The following is a 14,110-nucleotide window of genomic DNA, read 5'->3' as shown; positions in this document are numbered from 1 at the left end:
GTGAGATTGTATTGATTCTGTAAGATTTTAAAAGACTTTTTATGTAAAAGACTTTATACACTCAAGATTTTAATGGATTTATCACACTGACTTTTAAGGATTTCAAAGGATTTTATGGGATTTTAAAATTTTAAAGGATTCAATGAATTTTAGGGGAAAAAAAGAACAAACTTACAAGCGTGAATGATAAAAATAATGAACAAATAAATTCTAGCGTTTGAATAAAGAAAAATAAAACCAATAAAAAATTCTTTTACTATTGATTTTAAAATTTTAAGGATTTTATGGATTTTATAAGATTTTAAGGGACTAAAAAACACTCTTAACACATTATTCTCCATACACATTTTTTATTGGGAAAATTGGATTGACCTCCCCTAAGGTTTATTAAAATGATACTAACATCTCTTCTAGTTTTAAAACTAACACCAACCTCCCTTAAACTTTCATCAAATATACAAACAACTCCCTTACTTATTAAGACCGTTTCTTTTCAGTTAATTGTTTCTCTTTCACAGCCCAGTTTGACCTCTCAGTCATCGATGGTGGGATTACAAACCTCAATAGTTTCTTTTTACTACTTCATCCCCATATCACCATCAATATTTATTTGTACATCATCATTCTCCCTTATGAGAACTCCCCAACAATAGTTGTTAACTGGAAAGAGCAACCCAAAGCTCCATTGGCTCTTCATCTTCACAAATACAAAGAATTAGAAATTTTTCCAATCCAAACATATATCGCTAAAGGAACGTGAACAATAAAAACAATACGAGAATCAAGAGCTAGCAGCTTAGCAATATAGCCTCCATTAGGTACCAAATGATGAGGGTCATAAGTTAAATGAGAAGCCACTAAACATCGTAGGAGCATACTGTAATTGTGACTCAGAAGGTATCAACATTTGTATTTATTGATGGAAAGGACGAAGCCATGAAAGCAACTGTGTAGTTTTCTGTTTGACGGTCACCGGGAGGTTCATGAAACTGATATTGAAAGGACAAAATTAACGGAAAATTAACGGTGTTAATATAGAAGGGAGATGTTTGTATATTTGAAGAGAATTTAAGGGAGGTTGGTGTAAGTTTTAAAACTAGAGGGGGTGTTAGTGTCATTTCAACAGAACTCAGGGGAGGTGAGAGTAATTTTCCCTTTTTTATTTGTTAAAAATGTTATTCCCACAATATTCAATTGTACATATTTAAAATTATGACAACCCTTACAAATCTTTCAAAAAAAAAAATTGTGTCAGCCCTCATTTTGTGTTTGAAATTAGAGAAGTCGTTTGAGTTTTTCTAAGAGAGGTGAGAGAGAGAGAGAGAGAAGAGAGGAGAGAGAGGGAGAGGGAGAGAGAGAGAGAGAGAGAGAGAGAGAGAGAGAGAGAGAGATAAAAGGAGAGATAGAGAGACGAAGAGAGAAAGGAGAGAGGGGGGAGGGAGAAGAAAGAGATAGTAACTTTTAAATGAAAAGAGAATAACGGCAGTTTAAAACTCATGAATGTTTTTTGCCTTTTATTAAAAAAACTAATCTATGCATGGATTTTTTTATTATATTTAATTTTTCTTAATAAATAAAAACGGTCTTCTACTAAAGGTTTTGTAAAAATATCAACTAATTGATTTTCTGTGTTCTGAAACAATGTTACCTTTGATAGATATAGATTACTATTAATTATTCATATTCATATTTTTAGATTTTTTTAAGTAAATATTGGAAAAATCGGACAGACGGGCACGTCTGTGCCCGTCTGGCCGCTAGTTTTGTTAATATCAATACAACTAAATAACTCACTGTTTCACATGTTATATATGGCTAATCAAATAATAAGACAAACATTAGAAGGCAAATAAATTTTCACTGCTTCCCACCACTAAATAAGTAAATGATGATTATCAAATAATAACTCACCGACACTACTCATTGAACCATTGTCATTGTCAATAAGTTTAAAGCTAACAATTAAAAGACAAATAATTTGACCAAAAAAAAAAAGGAAATAACTAATTGACCAAGTGCAAAAAAAAAAAAAAATCAATATCTAATTCACTGGAAGAGAGTTTTGTCAGTACAGCCAAAATCTGATTTGTTACTCATCCCCTCCTCCAAAGTTGCATATTGTTCTTCATTTTGAGACACAGAAGAGTCATCTTTCCATGCAAACACATCATCTTGACTAATCAACTTTATAAGTTCATCACCATCATCTTGACTATTCCACTTCATAATATCATCACCATCATCTAGTTTACTAGGAGCTTGATCATCAACATTGAGAAGTTCAGTATGAGTAAACCATTCTTGATCCTTAATCTCCACACCTTCACCAAGTTGGTTAGTCGACGAAACAGGAGGCAAACTAACAGGAGACTTCAAAGGATCATAGATAGGTTGCCATTGATAAAAGCCATCATGCATGCCCTCAAATTGGTTTGAATTTGAAGGGTCCTTAGCCATGCGTTGTGTGTGAGCAGTGTTTTGTGTGAAACTAGTTTCACTTTGTTGCACATCAACATGATTAGTGAAATCCATTTCACCAATTCCATCAAGTTTAGCAAGCCATTCATGAACAGGTTTGCCCACAAAATTATTCAACTCCTCATGTTCACCAAGTTGACCAGTCCATTCTCTAGGTTCAGCCATTTCATCATCCAACTTCACAAATTCACCAAATTGGTTAGTGCCAGTGGACAAAACATGAGGCAAACTAACAGGGTAGTTCAAAGGATCAGCAGAGTTTTGTGTGAAACTAGTTTCACTTTGTTGCACATCAACATGATTAGATATATATTGCCTTTGAGGAATGCTATCCAAGAAACTAGTTTCATCACTTTGTTGCATTTTGCTCAGCATGCTAATCCTTTTATTGCAAGCTTGAATCTTGCCATCTAGAATGCCAATGAAAGTTTTGAGTTGTTCCCCTCCCATGTTCATGAAGCATGGGTGCCAAGTTGGATACATTTTCATCACAATCTCTTTGTGCACTTTGGAAATCTCACCCTCGGCCTTCTTTATCTTGTTTGCAAAATAGTCCTTCACATCAAAGATCTTTGTAGTTGTACTTGTACCCTCAATCTTTTGTTGCTCATATTTTTCAAGCATGGACCGTACAATTGTCGAATCTTGTGGCGTAGTCATTGGTCTACCATCACCATAACCATCATATACAATCAAGCAAGCTTCAACTCCAAACTTTTTAGAAAAATCAGAAACTTTTTTTGCCAAATTATTGTTTCTCTGATTGAAAGCTAATTTCCGAGCTCTATCATCTTCTATGTGTTTAATAGTTAACTTTCCACGAGCACGACCCATTTCTGCAAATTTAAATATAAAAATTGTCAATAAATAAACTATCTTGGTGGAAAATAAAAAAATATAAACTATACATACAAAAATCAAACTAAAAAAAAGAACATGGGCTGATATCGTATTTTCAAAGCCTTAACACAATTTTCATAGCAACAATAATACAATAATATATATTCTAAATGAAATATTGAAAACAAGAACCCTTCTCAATTCCTTAATTCTTTCATCATGTTTCTTTTTCTCGTCAACTATACAGTATTCATCTACAAAACTCAGCCTCATACGATACAGTATGTTTTGGCAAGATCCATCAGTGTAACCTTATAAACAGCTAGATCGGTTAAGGCACATATATGCAGAAAAAGAATAGTTATATAAAGAAAGGCAAGAAAGAACACACATAGGAAGAAGCAAAAACAAGTGATTCAAACAATGCCAAACAAAGATTAGAACATAAAATAATCGAACACAACAACAAAGAAAACGGGACATTACCTTTCAGAGTTGTTGATCTGTTGAGTTTTCAAAGTATGCGATATTCTCTGTTGTAGTGAAAGATTAGGGCAAGATAGAAAAAAAGGTAATGTTAAGAGTTAACAAGACATCATGAATTTATAGACAGAAAATTAGGGCATAAAATCTATCATGGGCTTTATCTCTCAACCGGTGAGAGAATATCTTTGATGATGAGTTGGATCCTCAATTATCTTACCGTTGTAATTAAAACTCTTATCTTACCAAAAAAAAAAAAAAAACTCTAATCAATTGACAACTAAATATTTGATTGATTCATCTTATATTATTCGTCTTAAAATATTTACTATAGGGAGTGAAAAAAGATTTAAGAACAAAAATAAGATTTACTATTATTATAAAAAATAAGAAAGACTAATAAATAAATAATAAAAATATAGTTTGTTAATGATGTATTTAGAAAATATATATATATATATATATATATATATATATATATATATTTTTTTTTTGAAGGATTAGAAAATATATATATTAGAACCCGTGTCAAGTCTCTAATTATCTCATCATGTTTTAATTACAAAACTTAAATCTTAAGAATTAAGTATCAGACTAGTAGTTTTTTAGGAAATACAACAAATTAGTAGTGATGTCCATTGTTCAAGCCAACAAGGATATGTGCCTATTATTGTAACATCTATAAGAAACAGAGTATATATGCGTTTTAATTACAACTAAAAAAAAGGTTTAAGAGATTAAAAAGTTTAGGGACAAAGAATTAATCATAGTCTTGATGATATGGCACCACATATGCAAAAAAGAATATAAAGTTATATACACGAAAATCGAATGATTCAAACAAGATTAAATAAAAACTTAAGAACATAAAATCTTGTCACTTACAACAACAAAGAAAATTCATTCAATATTATATCTTTTTTTAGTAAAAGGTCGACGGTTCGAATCCTGTCAAGGTCGAAAATACTAACATAACAACTGATTATGTTTTGTAACGAAAATTCAACTACAAAGGCAATGTTAGAGTTAACAAGAGATATATTTTTTTTTTTTGAGAGGATTTATAAACAAGAAAGAAGTATTTTTTATTTTGACGAGATCATGTAACACTATTAACAACTAAAAAATATCGAGGGTTGTTGAACTTGAACATGAAGGTCCATACAAAAAAGGTGTTTTACGGTTATTAGATTCGAAAATATAAAACCCCAACAAAGCAAACATAAAATTAGAACATAAAACCCTAACAAAAGTAAACATAAGACTAGAACATAAAACAATCAAATACAATCACAAATAAAAATCATGGAGCTAAGTATATGTAAAACTATAATAGTAGTATGAAGGTTTTTACCTTTCACAAGGATGATTGATCTCTTTGCTAAAAAAAGTGTGATTGATCTCTCAAATTGTGGTATACTCTGTTGTAAAAGTGTGATTGATCTCTCAAATTGTGGTATACTCTGTTGTACTTGCGATACAAGATTGAACCAGACAGATAATGTTAGAGTCAACAAAACATGAATTTATATAGGCATTAGGGCATAAGGTGTGATGAGATATAAAGAAATCAAATAAAAAACAAAGATATAGTTGAAATATACAACTAAACTAAATAATAAATTTTTTTTTGTAGAGTTTTTAGAATATATCTAACAAAAATAAAAACAATAAGAAGCAAACTAATCTAAATAAAAATTAAATCTTATTATGATTTTTGGAATATATGAAATAAAAGAAACAAACTAACAATATAAACAAAACAAATCAAAAACAAAGATATAGTTGAAATATACAATTAAACTAAAGAACAATAAAAATAATTCTATCAAAAAAACCCATAAAAATTTGTAGTTTTTTCAGAATATATCTAACAAAAAAAAAGTAGCAAATTAAGCTAAATAAAAATTAAATCTTTTTATGATTTGCCAGCCCTTTACTTTGTTTGGGTATAGGCTAGTTGTTTTTTGTTCTTTGTTTACCAAAGTCTTTTGACTGAACTCTTGTGTATTTATGGTCGTTCCCTTCTAGCACACCTTGTGCGGAAGGAATGAAACCTTTGTTTTTAATATAAGTTTCATTTTTGCCTCTTAAAAAAAAAAAAAAATCTTTTTATGATTTTCAGAATACATGAAATAAAAGAAATAAACTAACAATATGAGTATATGTTTGTCAAAAAAAACAATATGAATATATGATAAGTAAAGTTAATTGTATTGTTAAAAAGAAATAAACTAAAGTTCCCTATTTCTTCTAGATGTTACATCAAACAAAACTCTGGTGCAAAGTTGCATCAACTACGGAATACAAGCATAGAACTGATAATTTAGTTTTACTAGTATATTACTGGTAACAACTAGGATAAACATTTTACTTTATGTCCCTAATCTAATCCTTTAATTACTTCCAGGTCCAAATTACTAATACGTTTTGCAGCAGTACTAGCAGTTGTATTGTATCAGTTGAAGTTGTAGGCACAAAAGGATTGCATGGAACTTTTAACTTGTCTCCCTCTCCTGGTAGCATTTGCACCATTTTTTTTTTTTTTTGTTTTTTGCACTCCGGACGATGCATAGGTTGAGGTTGCCACTGGATGCACCAAAGTCCCACGGTTGCCATTTTTTTTTTGCAATTCTAAAATCTCCCTCTTAATCTATAGGGATTTGTATGTCTCCTCCTTCAAGCAAGTTGTGGATCCAATCTGGATATAGAACTTGCAATTTTTCTTCACTTGTGGTTGTGTTTGTATTCTTTCTTCCTCCAGCCATCTCTAACAACAACAGACCATAACTATATATATATATATATATATCAGATTTATAAGACAGGTTCCCGAAGTTTCTAGAAAAAACTTCAGCTGCCATGTATCCTAATGTTCCCCTTGCTGCAGTCATATATACAATACTTTGAACTTTTTGAGCATATCTTAGCCAAACCGAAGTCTGTAATTTTTGGGTTGAAACTGTCATCTATCAAGACGTTATCAGGATTGATGTCAAAGTGAAGAATTGTTTGATCACAACCTTGATGAAGATATTCAATTCCATTCGCTATGCCTAAAGCAATTCGTTGCAACTTGTCCCCTCCAAGGAAACTATCTCTATTCCTCGGAGGTGAAATGAATTTCTGCTTCGAACCATTTTAAAAAAAGTCATAAACGTAACTAAAGCACGATGAAATCCATCAGTGCAGAAGTCAAGCAAACGAACAACAATGTGATGATGGATTTTTCTTCTTCATTTATAAACTCCTTTCCATCTCCCTCTGCGTTATTGAGCATCTTCATAGCAACGAGAATTTGGCTCAATAATTTACCTTCGTAAACAGCTCCATGAGCTCCTTCGCCAAGCATATCCTTAAATTTATGCATGATTTTCTTTATGTCCGCGTATGAGAATCTGGTTGGCGTTAAAGCCCTATAATCTTTTGATGAGTAAATCCGCAAGTGCACGGTTTACCGATGTAGTAATAAAAAGATAACGTTCCGACAGGGAGTTATGAATTCAATTAACTTTTAACCAACTATTAGATTGAAAGTTTAAAAGGTAGGAAGTTGTATTTTTGTTTAATTAAAAGAAAATAACAAAACTAAAATAAAAGAGCAGGATTATTGGTTCATCATAATGACGAATCTTCCACAAACAAACCCTTAAACTTATAACTTTACGTTAGATCTAATTTTTAAAGACAAGTTTCTCTTTGGCCTATCACATCTCCTTTCGGTCTCAGTGAGTGTGTTCCTCCAACAACCACACCTATTTTTCATGGGTGATTGCCTTTGGAACCCTTGAAGCTCGAAACTTTATGTATCTCAAGGTTTGCTAGACTATTTTCATGTTTCACAATCCTTGTCTAGATTCACTTGTTCAAATATCAAAACTCCACTTTCGTTTTATGAATTGATATTTGGAATAATGAATTAACAATTATCAAACCCTCCACTTTCGCTTCTACAGTTTGATAATGGTTAATTCATGTTAAAACGGTGAATCTAGATTAGAAATTAGGGTTACATAAAATTAAGGTTTAAGGCTTGGTTTGATTAGGATTATGTCATTAGACTTATCCAACAATCCCAAGACAAGAAGAATCTACTCACTAACGTTCATTGTAGACATAGAAGAGGAGAAGAAGAAGAAAAACATAAAAGTAAATAAAATAAAGGTGAACTTTTATTCCAAGAACAAAAGATGAATATTTGTGATGGGAGGCTACTCTATTTATAGTTTACAATCGACTTAAAATCTAAGCAACTACATGGGCTTTTTGGTAAAAACTAAAACAGAGTAGCTTAAGTCCTAAGCAAAAGCAGCAAAAGGGTGTTTCTGGGGGGTGGCACGGGCCGTGCCAAGCTTCTGACTTGGGGGAAACTTATTTTTGTTCCCGAATCTTCGTATTTTCGCTCCGAATCAGCTCCAGAGTCCTTTCTTTTGCTCCAAGACTCAATCCATCCAATATTCATTCCTGAAATATAAAAATATGCAATAGAAGTTAAATAGTTCAAAAAGGAAACAATATTAAAATAAAATAAATTCAAATCTAAATAAAACGAAACTAAATATTATATAAGTTTTCAATCCTTTCATGATCTTCACCTTTCATCTTGAAGTGGCGATGAGTCCAAACAATAGCACCGAGCACAAAAAATAATAAAGCTGAACCGATGATTACACACCTACAAATTTAACATTCAATATCTTTATAAATCCTAGCTTTATATTAAAAAGGAAGTTAAAGGACAAAAAAAAAAATATTGTCTCAGTCTCACCTGCAAAGGATAAAATAATGAATGTGATCTTCTTCTTTGATTTATGTTCACATTTCAAGCATCCTATGTCCAAGTTTGTTCCATACAATGTCCAAGAGAGACTGTTGGATTGAATATATACTATATGCGTCGAATGAAGAAACACGATCAAACAGTTTGATGTTGTAATATCCCGTCTGTCAGTGTCGGAATATTATCAGTCGATCGTGCCAGAGGATTAAAATTCCAGGAAAGTAAGTATGGAGAATATTTATTACATAATGTCAGATTATTACGGATTAAGTATCAGTGTCAGATTTAACACGCTTAAGGCAAGGGCATTTTGGTAATTGCACAATTAAGAGATATTTATATGGGTTGGGACCAAAATATCTTCATAATCTTTGTTCTTTCTCTCTCTAGGGTTTGAGTTGGAAAAATTGCTCTCCCTTCTCTCTTCTCTCACGCCATCTCCCTCTCTTTCTCTCCATCAATCCTTTCCAAATCTTCTTCCTTTCATGGTAAGCTTTTAGACTTTGTTTCCTCTTGATCTCTTAAGCTTAAAGAAACTTGGGTTTTGTTTGATTTCTCTATTTCTCCTCTCAAGAATGGATTCAAAGTTAGGGTTTGGATTTGAACAAGAAGCTAAGGCTTTTGATAGTTGATTTGGAGCTTATGTTGATCATTTATCATGGAATTGGAGAGTTAAGCAAGAGACAACCATGAGGTTGAGTTCATCTTAAAGTCAAGAGTTAGGGTTTGATTCATGGTAAGTTGGGAGATGATTCAAGCTAGGGTTCTTCATGGTCAAGAATCATGGTGCTTAGATTACAAGAAAGAACAACAAGATTGAAGGTTGTGATCAAAGGAAGCAAGTGACCAAGAGCTAGGGTTTTGGCATGCTTGAGCTTAGGACTTGGAGCTGTCACAAGATTTTGTTTAGGTGAGTTCCTTAGATAGTTTTCTCACCCTTTGGGCTTATGAGTTTAACTTTGCAAGAATAATATGAAAACTAGGGTTTTTATATGTTATAGTTAGTTGCCCCTTTTATGCCATGCTGACAAAGCTTGTCAATACTTGCCATACAAATGTTTTAGAGATTTTCTATGACCACTAGAGTCATAATATGCATAGAGACACATAGTTTTGAGGCTTTTGGGGTCAAAAAAACACCATTTTTACAAGTGCTGGACTGTCACAACTCGCCACAACGAGCAGGTAGCTCGCTAGACGAGCTAGAACTCAGAACTGGGGGTGTTTCTTGCCTCCAACTTGCCACAGCGAGTAGCAACTCGCCATGGCGAGTAGGGTCACTCGCCTCGTGAGTAGACAGTGTGGCAGCACACTGTTTGCTCATTTCAGGCGGGGTTGGCATGCTCCGGTTCAGTTTTCTTCGAGTAGTCTTTTTATGAAAGTAAAGCCCTCAAACCAAGGTCCTATTTGATAATCTTGTGCAAGGTTTTCTTAAGAAATAAGCAAGTATTTGACAAGTTAACAAAGCATGGCAAATGAGAAAATAGTACGATAAGAATCGGGTAGCAAGTTAATCATTCAGGAAGGGATGGAAGTAGAGCCTTGACATAGCTTGTCAAGAATTAGAATAGTTAGTAAAGAAATAGAATGCTAGAAATGAGTAGCATGCTTGAATAGATGTGAAGTGATATAGAGTATTCTCTTCGTATAGAAACTAGAGTGCCATACGAGTATGGCAAGACGTGAATTGATTAGATATATCTTCACATAGTAAGTTAAGCAAGCATATAGTTTACCTCTAGTGGGATCGTTTAAGGATCCGAGGTAAAAGAGATAGTGTGTATATATATATATATATATATATATAGATTTAATACTCATGCATTCATAGACTAAAGACTTTAATAAAGTTGTGAAGCGATTAGATATCTATTCACATAGAAAGCTTTAAGAGGATGTAGTGTTCGTGTCTCTTGTGATCCACACTAAGCGGGATTCAAGGGGTTCTCCAAGGGGAATGGTTTAGCCATAAGGGAGCCGCGCGTCACTGCAGGAGTGCTGTTGGTTATACCTTAGATAGGTTTCCATCGGTTAGATAGGGATTGCGCTTGGGGTTACTCCAGTTGGGGCTTTCCGTAAAATGAACTCAGATAATATTTGTTTGTTAAACGCTAACCTAATGAACCTGACTATGCATATTTATTAGACATGTTTATGTTATGTCATAGAGCCTTGACGTAGATCGTCAAGAATTAATAGAGCCTTGGCGTAGATCGTCAAGAACTAGTATGATAGCAAGATAGAATATGTTGTTAGACACAACGTATGTATGCATAGAGCAAATAGAGGAAGTTATAATGATGACGATCTTAGGTTTCCCCTAATCGTCCGATTTAGAATCGTGTCATGATTATGTTATGTTTAGGCCTCGATATGTAGAGCGTATTCTTGGCAATGCGGTTTTAGATTCCCCTTAACCGCCATGACACGTATAGAAGTGAAGCCTATAACAAGGTAAGTAGAATCTTAGGACGACCTTAGTATGCACGACCGTCTAAGAATGCAAGTCCCCACACATGTATAGTCAATCGGAAGGTTGTATTATAGACACGTGGTGCCCGTAGGTTTCCCCCGAGGTTACCTATAGCCTAGGATTAGGTGGAACTCACTGAGACATTATGTCTCATCCCAATCTTTATTTGTTTCAGATATCAGGATGGTGTAGCAAGCTAGTAGCCGAATGAATGATGCGACAAGTGTTCGTTCGTACCCGCTGCAGGAAGATGTGGATATTCAACGATGCATTTATTATACTTTAGAAAAGTTGAGATGTATTATTATTGTACGAACGCATTTGGTTGTATAATACATTCATTCAAAGATTTATTGTTGTAAATTTTTAATGTATCCAGTACTAAACTAATACACATGCTAGACTTTCTAGATACGTCTAGTATGGGTATTACATTTGGTATCAGAGCAGGTCGATTCAAATCATGCCTTAGGTCATTAAGTTACAACTAAGGTAGTGGGACCATTGGGTTCTTGGTAAATGTTCTAGTTGTTTTTGTTAGTTGATCCTGATCAACTCAATTTAGCATTCGACGATTAGAACAAATGCCTGAGAGCTGAATGGGACCCTGGAGGAACGAAGTATGAGACGGAGATGCATTGGAAAGTGTGAACTCAACATTAAGAACTTGGAATGAGTATTAGTAAGAAGTTGATCATGCCAGTAGGTGGCCGGTGAACTGGGCAAGTAGAAGTATGAATCCTCCGAAAATGTAAGGCAATGTTAAGAAGGGACGTTCCGACATCGATGGGTAAGTTGTTAATGATACTTCGTATACCCGTAAGTGAATAATATGAAGTATCTTAGTAGGACCTGAAGCTTCAGTAAGAATCGTTGTTGGAACGGGTTTGAAGTATAGAAAGGAATGGTATTCTGGAACGCTAGTGCAAGGCTACAAGATAGAAAGAAGTCGACGTAGGTTGACAAAGTTAGTAGACTTCCAGGAGTAGCATTATGTAATTGAAATTATGGACTTGTACGTTCAGAGTAGACAAGGTTCTAGTATTCGGGAAGTTACGTTAAGCGGCAACGTAAAGAAACAAGCTACTCGTAGTAGAAGAAATTAAGGATTCAAGTGAATGTTTTCTATTATCAAGACTAAGGCATTAACTTCTGACGTGCCGAGAATTGTATCAGATTAGGTTGATGTTTGTCGTGCATATATTATAGAATATTTTAGATGATGGGAATAATTGATGTGCATTGGGTTACTTGAGAAATGAGATTTTTAAGCAAAGAATGTTTCCGGAAAAATTGAGCTGAAGAAACTCGCCAACAGCAAACCTGGGGCGAAGTTTTTGGTTTTCCGAAAACTCTCAGTTCGTCTCTAGGATCTGCAGTGACTATTGGGGAGTTGTTTTCACAAACTTTTAAGTGACGAAAACCTTTTATGACATCAAGTGACGAATGCATATCACATCCTAAGGTTTCCAAAGGAAAAAGGCATGGGCAACCATCAACGAAAATTGATTCGATTTAAGGTAACTAGGGAGTTAATGTGACATGAGATAAGAAGAAGCTTAGATCAAGAGGTTAGAGGTTCCGGTATCTAGAATGGACATCACAGAAGTGTAGACTTGAAGAAAGGAATTAAAGTGGTGTGAAATCACAAGGTTCTCGGTTATTGTGGAGCTAGAAGTATCCCTCGAACCTATATTTTTCTTAATCGACTTACTAAGGCTCGTTAGAATGTTGAATCACAAAGTTTATCTGAGTTTAGAAAGATATACGCATATGGGTGATTGAAGTTGACGATTTTGAAATTAAAATGAAATTTTGTAGGTACCGGTCTGTAACGACACACATAGAGTGAGCTAAACTCGCTAGAACCAACATTTGATGGCACATATGTGTTATCAACTCGTTCTGTGATTTTAGAGTAATGACTGGGGCCTAGGTTCAGTATATTCTTATAAATGTATAGTGGAAAATGATCAACGTCAATGACCCGTGTGTTAATTTACGAAATTTTCTTTGAAGTAAAAAAAAAAACTAACGAGCAAGCATAGGAATGATTAAGCAAAACCTAGTATGCGAGAATGCGAAGATGCACTATTAGATGTTCAAGGAAGTTATGCCCGAGTACAAGATGAGTTATTGTAACACCCCGTTTTCCCAACATAAAAATTTCATAATAAATCAGAGTATTTAAATCTTAAACGGAATGTCACATACTACTTGAAAGTCATAAAATAGATAATAATAATTATCCTTCCAGGTTCAACATCATAAAAGTTTGAAACTACGCAGCGGAAATAGTTCAACATGAATAAAGTCTTGGCACGCAGGCCTTATCAGAAAATCTCATAATTTGGTTCAATACTTATTCATAAAAAGTTCATAAAAGACACGTAAGGAATAGAAGTAAAGCAAGCCCCATCCCGTTACGTATCAGAGCACCTAGACACAATGTGAGGAGTCCACTCACGAACGCCTCTAGTCTTTGTTACCTGCAAGTTACCCATACGAAGGGTAACATTTTCAAGCAGAAGGGGTGAGATTTCACAGTCAATAAATTAAACATATAATTCATCAAAATGCATTTAACAACATAAAACATCACTAACATATCAACATTTAATACTTAGCATCATATCAATCATAATCAAATATCATCATTAATATCATCATTAAAATCATAATCAAACATCATATTCAACTTAACTCTTGACTTGACAACGCGACTCAACTCAACAATGCAACTCTTAACAACTTAAATCATCGTGAAACTTCTTGATATGCAAATGCATGTGGTACCATTCGGGGCATCAAGCCCCCAACTTAAATGAGCGTAATTAGGCTCCTCAACATGTGAGCATAAAGCTGCCGGGCCTCAAGCCCCCAACGTCGTTTGAGCATTAAGCTGCCGGGCCTCAAGCCCCCATCTTTAATGAGTATGCAATGGATTCAATCTTCCTACAACTTAGACAACAACGTGAACATCTTTTACAATTCCATAAACATGGACAACCTGTTAAATTCTTGCAACTTAGACCGACTCATGCAACTTCAAGACT

At 34.0% G+C, this 14,110-nt stretch overlaps 1 protein-coding gene and 1 pseudogene across 1 annotated transcript; both read right to left on the bottom strand.

Annotated features, from left to right (window-relative positions):
* Positions 1-1,892: 1,892 nt before the first annotated feature.
* LOC146946554 (uncharacterized) lies at positions 1,893-5,234 on the bottom strand. The gene is made up of 3 exons (XM_085744577.1): positions 5,156-5,234; positions 3,805-3,851; positions 1,893-3,314 (listed from the first exon to the last, which is right to left on the bottom strand). The coding sequence occupies exon 3, from the start codon at positions 3,310-3,312 to the stop codon at positions 2,047-2,049; it is 1,266 nt and encodes a 421-aa protein (XP_085600703.1). The 5' UTR covers positions 3,313-3,314; positions 3,805-3,851; positions 5,156-5,234; the 3' UTR covers positions 1,893-2,046.
* Positions 5,235-6,103: 869 nt separating this feature from the next.
* Positions 6,104-9,905, bottom strand: LOC146946553 (rust resistance kinase Lr10-like; annotated as a pseudogene).
* Between the last annotated feature and the right edge of the window lie 4,205 nt (positions 9,906-14,110).

Source organism: Medicago sativa, chromosome 2 (assembly GCF_051527215.1).
Source record: "Medicago sativa cultivar Bolivia chromosome 2, Bolivia_mono, whole genome shotgun sequence".
Classification (NCBI taxonomy): domain Eukaryota; kingdom Viridiplantae; phylum Streptophyta; class Magnoliopsida; order Fabales; family Fabaceae; genus Medicago; species Medicago sativa.
The sequence above is the reverse complement of the archived record's forward strand: the minus strand, read 5'-3'. Positions and strand labels throughout refer to the sequence as shown.